The following is a 12024-nucleotide window of genomic DNA, read 5'->3' as shown; positions in this document are numbered from 1 at the left end:
ACAGGCACCCAACAGCGTAGCTTACAAAGAATAACAAACTCAGGGATTAGAGGACACTGCACCAAGTGGGGGACAGGGAAAGCCCAGGGTGACAGTCTGTGTGCTTTGTGGGCAGAAAACAGTCTAAGGACTTGCATTCCTCTGGGTTCAAATTCTGCCTCTCTTGCTTTATTAGCTGTGTGACTTTGGGCAAGCTTCCCCACCGCCATGGGGACACAGATCCTGCTCTGGTTATCTCTGTTGTGTCCCCAGCACTTAGTACAAGTATTCAAACATGGCTGTTAAATAAATAAACCAAAGAGAATGGAATGGATTAACAAATGAAGCAGGGGATGAAACCAAATGACAGTGTCCATAAAAGCCAGGAAACCACCCGCTTCATTCAATCCAATTAAACAGTGCGGTATGGTGGATGGATCATGAGGCCAAGGCTGAAGTTCAAGTCCCAGAACTGTGGCTAAGAACGCCCCTGGATGAATTCCTGCACTTACTCTCCGAGCCCCAGTCTCCTCATCACTGACATACCTCCCTCGCTTCTGTCTCCCTGGGTTTACGACAGAGGTGCTGCCCAGCAGAGCACTGCATTTGCACTGGCCAGATTTGGTGCCCCACGCGGCACCCCTAGGCCCCCTTCCCAGCCTCAGAGGTATTGCGGCCTCGGGCAAGCTCCCTGACCTGCCTGAAATCCAGTTTTCCCCCTTAGTCAATTAGGGACAAAAATCCCTTGTCTTTCTCACCCACTTTTGCATGGTATCCAAGACTTTATAACTTCCTTGAGGGCACCACACTGCAAAGTGCCTGGATTTCAGGGCCCAGACTGTCTGGGGCCAAATCTTGGCTCTGAAACTTAGCACTGTGTGGCCTTGGGCATGTTACTTAAACTCTCTGGCCTCTGTTTCGCACATGTCTCATAAGGGGATTGTAAAAGTGCCACATAAGTGTTTGTTACATAAATAGAAAACATAGTATATGTCCCCAAATCTAGCAGAGTACCCCATAAACAGTAAATGCTTGCTAAGGGCTTGTTCCCCTTGCTGTCCCTGAGTCTACGACACGGCTCATCAAAGCGAAGGGCCATTTGTTCTTTGCTCACCTGCCAGATTCATCCTGAGATGTGGAGGAAAGGGCTCCCCTCACCCCAGCGCTGTCCTGGGTCCTAACTTGTGGCTCCTGTCCCAGCTCCCAGATACACCCACTAACTGCCTCGCAAAGCACCTGTCTTCTCTTGCATCTCCTCCATCACACATTCCCACGCTGGCCCTGTCAGGCGTTGCTTAAACACATAATTACAGCCCAAGCTGAGGGTTATTTGCATTCTGCTATTGATGTTAGCATGACAGATTCAGCTGCTGCATCCATAACTCTGCAGAAATGCTCCATTATTCAATCCCAGCGAGCAGGGACGCTGACCATTAAATCAGCCTGCACAATTGAAGGGCTGTGAAAAGTCATGGCTAATTTGAAATTTTATTAGCTATTGCCTGCTCTTGTTTACCGGAGAGAGCAGACCCTGGAAGCCAGTCTTTTACCTCTTTATAAACACTCTGCTCTGTGGCGCCCTGGAAGAACTGCTTTCTGTTCTCTAGTCCTGGGGGAAGGTTAGCCAGGAATTACTATTCTTATTATTTATATTATATTCAACGATGATGATCATGGACGTTGTGCTAAATGCTTGGCAATGAATGCTTTCAAAGGACGTGTCCTCGAATCTCTCCAGCTCTGTGAAGTAGCCACTGTTGTCACCATCACGCTCATTTTACAGAGAAGGAATCGGAGGCTCAAAGTACTAGAGTAAGTTGGTCAAGGTCATGTGGTCAGAGAAGCTGTCTTGGAATCCGAGCCCAGTTCTTTCTAAGTATGAAAGGTTGAAACTTTTGGGAACTATTTTTTCGTAAGTGGAAAACATGAATTTACGAGTCTTGCTGAAATGGCACTCTTCCGTGCCCTTCTGGCTCCCAGGGCGACCTCCGGTCACAGCACTCGCCCCCCAACCCTTGCTCTGCAATTTTGATTTTCTCTGTCTCCTTCCCCAGACATCGAGCTCCTTCCAGTAGCCCTGTGCCTCCTGCACTAGCTTCCCGCTTCATCCTTGCTTCTGGCATCCCCATACTCCTTTTTCCTTTCCCTTTTAAAAACAAATTGTTGTTTCTCGTGATCAGAGGGTCTTTGCGATGATCCAGGTGGCCATTCTGCTGGAAATGAAAGTCTCAGCAAGGGCCCCGAGCTTCAGCTGGGCCCGTGTGTAAGAGGCACAGTCAGACCTACCTCACGGACGCTGAGGGGAGTGGGTGAGATCATGGGTGTGGAGCACTTAGCATGACGACCAGCACCTAAGGACGTGCTTGCTAAATAAGAGTCACTGTTAGCTCCTTGGCTGGGTGCTTCCTTGGACGGCTAGCCCCGTAACAGGCCTGTCCTGGGTCCCCACTCCATCGCACACTTCAGGGCAGCTCTTTCTGGCTGCAGCCTGGCTGTGAAGAACTGAGGAGACAAAGATGACCTAAGAGACGCACCTTCAAGTTAGGGAAGCAGAGACCCAAGGGACTTGAAGATCGGGCTTCTCTGAAACGGAGCCACGGCACACAAACAGGGCTCTCGTGAGGGACCTGGGACTGTGCAATTGCTCACTGTACGCTTCACAGGATGGACAGACGCCAGGCCAAGAGTTCTGTCTGCCGACGCCTTCCCAACTATTCACTTAGCAAATATTTGCAGAGCAGTAAACGTGGCCTAAACCTTTGCTAATAGAGATGATCATCTTGTTAAATGAAGCACCTATTTCAAAAATGACTGGGGCCCACAAAATTCTTATCAAAGGCTCAGTTTACAAGGTGAGCTTTCGTGCAAACCTCTCTATTTTCTTTTTTTAAGTTTATTTGAGAGCGAGAGAGAGCAAGAGACAGCATGTGTATGTGTGAACAGAGGAGGGGGGAGAGAGAGAGGGAGAGAGAATCCCAAGTAGGCCCATATGGAGCCCCAACACTGGGCTTGACCCCACGAACAGAACCATGAGATCATAACCTGAGCTAAAATCCAGAATTGGACCTTTAACTGACTGAGCCAATCAGGCACCCCCCCACCCCCGCCCCCATCTTCAAACACAGCATATGGCAGCCTGATACAGTGCATGTGGCTACCCCGGAGGGAGATAGACTCTTCCACACTTTTGTTTTCTTAGGCATAGATGACAGATTTTAGAAGAGTCATGTTAAGAGGAAAAAGCATGCTTTGGGGACAGAAAAGTAAATTTGGGGGTAGACTAGAAACACATCAATGTATAGTTTTCATGATTCTCCGGTTTGGCTAGTTTGGAAACATTTACATTTTCCAAGGACTTCATAGTTTACTTAATTGTATATTATACAGAAGTTGGCTGGCTTATATAATGTCCATGTTTCATTTGTATGCTATTCCCACTGAGAGACCCTCCTTATGGCAAACAGAAAAAAAAAAAAAAACCCAGAAAAATAGTATTTTTCTGTTTCCTTAAAAGTTTCAGTAAAACCCTCTTGAACTCTAAATATTACCTTTTGGGAAAGAACATTTTTTTCTCCAGAAATATCTTTTTTCCCTCTTCTCTCTGAGTACACGGTGAAAGTAAAGGGGGCAGAAGGAAATGTTAGATGACATTCGGGCTCCTGGAGATTGGAGGGCAGCAATGCCTCCGGAGGGACTAGAGGGCAAAGGAAAGAGGGAAGGAGGTATCCAGAAAAAAGTCAGACTAGAGATTAAAAAGAAAGATATAAAAGAGGGAGGGAGGGAGGGAGGGAGGAAAAAACCAGGAAAAAAAAATGCAGGTCTCTGGGCGTACTAAATGAACATCCCAAAGCAGTGCAAGTACATGTGACCTTGAACTTGAAGCCCTCCAGGGCTAAAATGCTGCATGGTCCACTGAGCGCTCGCTGCCTTTTGCCAATATTTCCATCTAAGTGCTACCCACTTGAGGATGAGGGCTACGCTGTTTCCTCCAGCCCCCTCCTCAGTGTGTCCCCTGCTGGTGGGTGTCAAGTGACCTTGAGAACTGGGGAGTAGGGAACAGGAGAGAAAAAATAAACCAGTCCCAAAGAGCCAGTTCCTTCCCTGGCTCTGTCACTTTCTGGGGTGAGACCTCTGGCACTTCCCTTCCTAGGTCTGAAATGTCATTTATTCATATGGAACCAGGATAATAAGCTGTATCAGTCCCTCAGGATTGCTGAAGGTTTCCTGGGTTGTAAAGAGTAAGTGAGTCATTCGCTGAGGTTCTAGTGTCCTCCCCACGCCTGTGGCTGGTCCCTGGAGTCCCCTCCGCAGACATGTGCTGCAGCCCAGGGCTGGGTGAGGTCCTCTGCCATCAGTCACCATCCTGAGCGGCAGCGGCTTTCTGCTCATTTTGTGATCTTAACTGCTGCCAGTGAGTGGTGGGCCCTTGGGTGACTCATCCCCCCATCTGATGTCGGTGTCCTCCTCGGTTAGACAGAGGGTAGATGGGGCAGCCTCTGGGGTCTAACCTGCAGGACAGCCACCTCCTGGCCTTTCTATGCAGCAGGCCCATCTCCCCTGGTGGCTGGCCTACAGAAACTTCCACAGAAAGTGAAAGGTGTGCCTGAGGGTCCTTTTGAAGTTGGTGGCTCAGCTAGCCTTCTTCTCTTTACCAGGGAGGACCGTGGGGCTCAGGTTAAATGAGTTACTCAGGGTCCTACTGCTGGTGAGGTGTGGCAGAGCTGGGAATTGGGTTTCTTATCTTTCTCCAAATCCAGCTGTTCGCCACTATCCTATAGTCTACATCTTTATCCATGCTTTGGACATTCTGGTCCTTCCACAGAGGGCGGGAACTGACTGTTTACTTCTCTATCCCAAATGCATAGCACAGAGCCTTGCACACAGTGAGCATCACATTTGTTGAATGAATGAACAAACGAATGAATGATTATATGAGGACTCCGAATCAAATAGCTCAATCACGTTGGCAGGCCCATTGAGGGCCGTGGGTGTGGTGGAAGCCAGTCCCCCCAGTAGGAGTTCATTCCTCTCCTTAGAAAGGAGGCATGGGGGCAGGCCCTGCACCAGGCACTGGACAAACAGGGAGAAAACGGTCATGCCTCTGCAGGAGTCGGTGTTCTGGGTCAGCCAGGGACCAAAGAGCACTGGGAAAGAAGGTCGAGATGGGGCTAGGGAAGCCTGGAGGTGGGAACCCAGCTTGGGCTGAGGGCTGGCATATTTCCTGGAAGACAGAATGCTTAAACTAGGACTAGAGGGGTGGACGTGAACAAGCCAAAAGGAGAACAGAGCTGAGAGTGGGTCCGGGAAATCCACGAACTAGCAAACTGTTTGCATCACAGTTGTTTGCACGTTCCTTACACTCGTGGACCCTGTATAACAAGTCCCTCTATCTCTCTGTGGACTTAACTCCTGCCCCAGCTCCACAACCCAGCAGCCAGCCTCATCTCGCGGTTGTCTGTAGTCTGGCTGCACAGCGGCTTCCAGGGAGGCCCTGGGCGTGGGGGGTGGAATATGCCTCCCTCTCTGTACACATCTGGAAGAAGGTTTTGTCATTTGCTATAATAAATTCTGTGCCTTCTTTGAAAAGGCTTGCAAAATCTCTATCTGCCCCTTGGAACACAAGATTTTTAAAGGTCAATTTCTCTCTTGTCTCTTATCACAAGAAATGTGGTTTAGAGATAGTCTGAAGGGTTTCCAAATGCTATGGCCTTATGTGAGCTCTCCATTCTAGCAATGGGAAATGGGGAGGAGGAAGGAGGGCAGAGAGCTTTGTTCTCTGTTTTCCTGAAACTTCTCCTTCCAGGTGGCATCTATTAGTGATCTGTATTGCAATCCATGATCGTTTTCATGGGGCCGACAGTACCTGAAGGGCTTATCACACCTTGAAGCTGCTTACAAATCCTTCATCCAAAGGGTCTGGTTGTTTTAGAATCCAGTGGATTTTATATTCTGGCTTCTTCTTTTTTAAACACCCATTCCACTCTAAACCTAGCTCTCCTACTGTCACTGTGTGACACTGGGCAAATAGCTTCAGCTCACTGAGCCTCAGTTTCCCTGCATGGAAATGTCTGTCTTGCAGGTTTGTTGCGAAGGGCTAGACATCACGTCCACAGAGCATCCAGTACAGTGCCTGGAACTGAGGGGATGCTCCCTATATTATGGCCAGTACTTTCCTTTTTGAACACTTGAATTATTTTCTTTCTAGCAATGAGCATGTGACAGTTTGGAATACACATTTTAATCAACAGATGAAAAAGGTTCGAAATACATTATTATATGGAGAAGCATTATAATTGTAAGTAAAATAAGTAGAGTGTAAAATTTCATAGACAGCATCATTTCCATTTTTAAAAATAATTATTTATAGATGGCTATATATTTATTTTATAATAAATATCATGCTTCTGTGCTTACAGATGGAAAGGCACAGGAGATTGAGAAGTGATATTTGCAGGTGAGGGGCTGAGGCTTAGAGAGGCTGAGGAGCCCACACAGGGGCAATGCAGCAAGCATGCCAGGGTTTGAATCCAGAACATCTGGGCACAGATCCTGTACTTTTTAAAAAAATTCTTTTTAAAGTTTGTTTGAGAGACAGATCGAGTGGGGAAGGGGCACAGAGGGAGAGAGAGAGAATCCCAAGCAGGCTCTACACTGACAGCATGGATGGAGCCTGATGCAGGGCTCGAACTCACGACGGTGACATCATAACCAAGAGTCAGACTCTTAACCACTGAGCCACCCAGGTGCCTGCCTCCCCCCTCCCCCACCCCGCCCCAATCCTGCACTTTTAATCACTGTGCTGTGTTGCCTCTCAGGCACTTCGGGATTTTTTTTTTTTTTAGTTTTTTTTTGAGAAGGAGAGAGAGGGAGAGAGAGGGAGAGAAAGAGAGAGAGGGAGGGAGTTTGTGCACTCTCGTGCATGCTAGTAAGGGAGGGGCACAGGGAAAGGGAGAGAGAATCTCAAGCAGGCTTCCAACTGAGCATGGAGCCCTATGAGGGGCTCTCCATCTCATGACCTTGAGATCACAACCTGAGCCGAAATCAAGAGTCTGATGCTCAACCAAGTGAGCCACCCAGGTGCCCCTGCCTTTCAGCCACTTTGAATACAACATTTATAATCCTCACAGTGACCCTGTAAGGCAGGCATTAATTACCAGTCTCATTTTACAGTCACTTCGCACCTTAGGGCCACAGTTCACCATCCCTGAAATGGACATGAAATGAGCAACCCCCCCCCCCCCGCCCCCATCAGAGGGTCACTATGAGAGGGACGAGAGGATGCATGCGACAGCACTTCCTGAAGGGTTTCATAGCTGGTACTATATGAAGAAGCCACCTCTTGTTAGGTGGGGCACACAGAGGAGCTCACAGTGAGTGTTAGGCCTGGGCCTCTGCCTGCTGGCTTTGCTCGGCCATCTTACCAGCCAGTGTTCTGGTGACATCTTGCAGGCAGGTTAAGGGTGAAGGTAGCCCCAACAGAGGATCAGCGCACTGGGAGTCACTGTGTCACATTCAGGATCTGTTTTCTGGTTTTACACACCATGACCACACATGAAAACAAAAACAACCTAATAACGCTAACCCCAACTCAGCCATACTGTGAACTTTTTTTTCTTTTTTTTTTTGTCTCATAGTTTAAAAATACCTCAACAGCATTCTTCATGAAGCTTGAAATTCAAGTTTAATTTAGAAAGGACTGCCTTAAGCCTAGAAAATTGGGAAAGAAGAGAAACCAGAAGTTCTCAGATAACTTGAAGAGCTGCAGTTGGGTTTACCATGGAACCACGAGTCTGAAGTCTGGACACACTGAAGAGACAGCGTGGCCAGACCTCTCAGACTATGACTGTTTCTGCCACCCATCAGCTGTGTGACTCGGGCAAATACTTCCCCTCACTAAGCCCCAGTTTCCTCATTATACAGAAATAGTAAGGGGATAATAACACCACACACCTCGAGAGTTACTGGGTGGATGCATAATTGCTCTGCAAACTGTAAAATGGCATACAGATTATCATTCTCAGCCCCTCTTCGGCTTTGGGAACTGTAGTAGCCTATTTAAATTTGAGTAAGCACTCGCACTGCATTTCTAGGAAGAGGATGAATTGCTAGAAGGCAGAAGTACTGTAGGGTTACGAGGCCACGTGGAATGGCCCAAGAGTCTTGGGCCCTAGCACAGGCCATGTGACTCACTTCCTGTGTGATGGAACACCCCCTCTTTGGGCTCCCGTTTCCCTGCCTGCAACACGCAGGGAGGAGGAGGAGGGAGCTGCAGTGTCTCCTCCAGTCCTGTTCCTCGACATTAAACTCTGCCATTTCCTTCTCCGAGCCCCCGTGTCACATCAGCCGAGAACAACACTCAGCTAGACTTTAACGCTTTCCCTGCCACCCTGCCTTATTTATCTGGAATTATGCTGCGTTCCACATCGTGGCTGAAAGAAAGGCATGTATTCCATTCTGTCTCCACTAGATTGGGTTGTTAGGATAGCAATTTCTTCCAAATGACTGTGGGCTTCCTAAGGGAGAAAGACTGGGCCACGTTCACTGGTTCTTTCTATCCCCTCAGAAAGGAGCATGGTGTCCTGGAGACAGTAGGAGCCCAGCAAATGTGTGCTTGACAGAACTGAAAACAGCCCAGGGCTAAATATGGCTTGCTCTGTGATGCCTTGTATAGCCTGCCCCATTCCTCCCTCCACCAAAACTGCTCCTGTTTGGCCAAGACTGAGGGTAATAGGCCAGTGAGGATAGACTTGCCCCCTCCAGTACTAGGGGACAGTCTACTCCCCGTGGCTGTTTCCTCTGTGCTGCCCTGCAAAGCAGGGACCTCATGCACCATCTCCTTAGCTCCCCCAATGGGCGGAGAGCCCACCAAGCTGAGAGGACCCTGGGTAAGACATTTCCTCATTTTACAGTTGAGAACCCAAAACCAAGCTTGCTTAACAATCTGGTCTCCCAGGCTAGCTGTCTTCCCAACCATGATGACCCATGAATGTCTTCCTGGCTAGACTGGAGGCCTCACAGGACAGGAAGCATATCACAGTTCCCAGTAGGGTGCTCAGGCAAGTGATAATATCAGTTGAAAGAGTGGATACTCCTTCACCACAGCAATTATCTTACTGCAATGCAATTGCAGGCTGCTTATCTCTCCCTCCAGATCGTGAACTTCATAAGGGCAGGGACCATGTCTTATTTGTCTCTGAAACTCCAGGATGCAGGACAGGGCCTGATGCATAGTAGACATTCATTTAATGTTGGTTGAGTACGTGAATGAACTCAAGTTACGATGCTACCATATGGCTTTGTTAAGAGGTATGTAAAAGCTCGTCCCAGTCTGTAACATGCTCCATAAATGCAAGAGGTCTAATCCCTGTACTTGAGGATTTTCTGGTTGTTCTTTTCTAGTCCCTGCTGGTTTCTCTCTCAGAGTGCCTGGAGGAGGCTACATTCCTCTGGGGTCTGGATCAATCCTGTTTTCTATGATGGCAAGCTCTTTCTCCCACCGAAGCTGTGGGGCTTTGGGCTCTCGTGTGTCCCTGCCCCATGCAAACACTGGCGAGTTTTAGCCCTGGGAGGGCAGGCTGAAGGATGGTAAACAGGATACACAAGGGTTGTGCTTCATGTGAGGCAATAGACGAACCTTGTTTTATAACCTATTCTTGTATGTGTGCCCTCTCCCCACATTTGTCAAGGACACACGGTTCCTTTGCTGCCCAGATGCTCAACAGCTGTTTGAGGGCTTTGGCCAAGACCCTACATTCCTGACAGGGGAATGACTTCATGGTGCAGCTCCTGTCCCCTTCTCTTCTAACTACGTGAAGTTATTGTTGGCCATTGGAATTGTGTCTACAGGCAAAGTAAAGGAGAAGGCTGGGGAGTGATGCAGATAATTTAGGCTGACATCTCTTTCCTATGAAGAGCAAATATTATCGCACTTCTTCTTGCCTGAAGACAAGGATGCTTGGTGCCCTTCAGTGCTTTGCTCTGCCTTTGCCCAGGACGATTTCTCTGAACAGAAAGCCCCTTCCTTTCCAGGAAACACCTTCCAGGTGAATGTTTCTCTGCTCCCACACCGACCAATAGAAGACTCTGTAACAGTATCCCACTGTCCACTAGCACTTCACCTTGGACTTTTCTCCCCCATCTGATTTCCTGGAGCACAGGGACAGGACTCTGTCATCTCTGTGCCTGGCCTGGGACCTGGCCCCACAAGAGGAACTCTGGATATTTACGGAACACAGGAATTAATGGACTCCCTAAGTTTCAGATTGATTAAGGGACATTTTGACCCTGCAAGTTCTCAAGAGGAGAACTTGAACCTGCTGTTTCTGCTTATCTGCCAAGGCCCAATCCTATGAGCTCCTTGTTGACAACTATTCCACAAGGCCCTGACTGGCGCATAGGCCTGACCACCTCCTGGATGCAGGCAGCAGGGAGATGGACTGAAAACTGGTTCAGACAAAGACCAGTGGTCTGAAATAGCCCTTTCCAAACTGCTGTAGCCAACTGAAAGCAAATGAACCAGAATAATCACAACAAACCCCCGCATGGCCTTTTAATCTGTATGGTGCTCTGAGATTGTAGAATCACACTAAGTAGAAAATTCCCAGAGGTTGGGATGCTGAGTTTCTGGCCTGCTGATTTCCTAATCCGTGCTGTACATTAGAAAGTCCCTTAGTATAAATGCAAAAACACATTTGGATTAGGCCAGCTGTTAGGTCATCATTAGAAAGAAAGGGTCGACTGTTTCTTTTTTTTTTTTTTTTTTCATTTCTCTGTTTTTAATCTCTCCTACTAACCCCCTGAGATTAGGAGAATTAGGAAGAATCAACCTATCTTCCAGGAGAGAAAGTAGGGCACATCGTGATTATATTTATCCAAGGTAACACAACAGAAAGACAAAGGCTAATTCTAGACTAATTTAAGGACTGGAATGGTCCTCATGATCCAACTGCCTTATTTTATAAATAGGGAGTGTGAGGCCCAGAGACATCAAGTAACCTGCTTAGGGATACACAGAGGTCAAAGACAAATGGGGATTGGAACCCTGGTCTCTTCTGTCTCAGCTAAGAAATGTTCCACAAGACTAGGCCACTCCTCTTTAGGGGCTTGACTGTGCAGCACTTGGGGAAAAAACCTATTAACTAAGACCAACTCTATTATAAACCCACGGGAACACAGGATGTGGGGCAAGGTGGCTCAGTGAGGGTATTACCAGAATGAGGGGAGAAGGGGTGTCAGCCGAAGGGAACTCAAGCTCCCTCCCCTGGAGAGGCGTCCTTTCTGCCACTTTTTGTAACACAAAACTGGATGGCCTCTTCTTGTCCATTTCCAGTGAGGGGGACTTCATGACTTTGCCAGGTAAATCATCCCGCTATTGAGTTGCTAGAAAATTCTTTCTTCCATATGCCTTCTCCCCTGCACTTGCTGTCAGATGGCAATTAATTTTATTTACATTAGTTCATTTAAATTAATTAAGATGGAACAAGTGGAGATATGTACTTATTCCTTAGACCACATGTGCAGTTTTCTGCCTGCCCTGCAGGCCTCCTTGACTGGACAGCTGGTATGCCAGGGGTCTGTGGCCTCGATAATGCCCACCCGCCACCCTGTGGCCCCACCCCGACCCCCCACTGGAGCTGCATGGGGCCCCTGGGTGCCGGAGCCTTACCTCCATCGTTGTCTTTGCTGTCACCACAGGCGGTTTCCATGGATGTGTCACAGCCCGCTCCTCTCCAGCCCAGCTGGCAGACACAGTGCCACCCGTTGAGGTCCAAGGTACATCTGCCATTGCCATTGCACAACCCAGGGCAACCCTCTGCAAGGCAAAGCACGCAGAATCGAGGTCTGATCGTCCGCAGCCACCTGCAGTCACACACACTCACGCTCTTCCTGCCTGCTTGGAAAATGCTCTCACATCCTTCCGCATATCGATGCCCCTGGCACCCGGGGAAGATGGATCGCTAGGAACTGCCACTTTGCTGAGAGGGCCACTGAGACGCAGAGGTGAAAGGACTTGCTAGGGATGCACGGTTAGGAAGTTGGAAAGTG

At 48.4% G+C, this 12024-nt stretch overlaps 1 protein-coding gene across 3 annotated transcripts in view; it reads right to left on the bottom strand.

Moving 5' to 3' along the window:
• TENM4 (teneurin transmembrane protein 4) overlaps positions 1-12024 on the bottom strand; it is a 597404-nt gene that overhangs the window by 94295 nt on the left and 491085 nt on the right. For all 3 annotated transcript variants that reach the window (XM_042957496.1, XM_042957497.1, XM_042957498.1), the window contains one exon: positions 11645-11791. In XM_042957496.1, coding sequence (XP_042813430.1) covers positions 11645-11791 — 147 coding nt within the window. The remainder of the gene's footprint in view (positions 1-11644; positions 11792-12024) is intronic.

Source organism: Panthera tigris, chromosome D1 (assembly GCF_018350195.1).
Source record: "Panthera tigris isolate Pti1 chromosome D1, P.tigris_Pti1_mat1.1, whole genome shotgun sequence".
Taxonomy (NCBI): Eukaryota; Metazoa; Chordata; class Mammalia; order Carnivora; family Felidae; genus Panthera; species Panthera tigris.
Note: the sequence above shows the minus strand (reverse complement) of the source record. Positions and strands in the feature narration are given on the sequence as shown.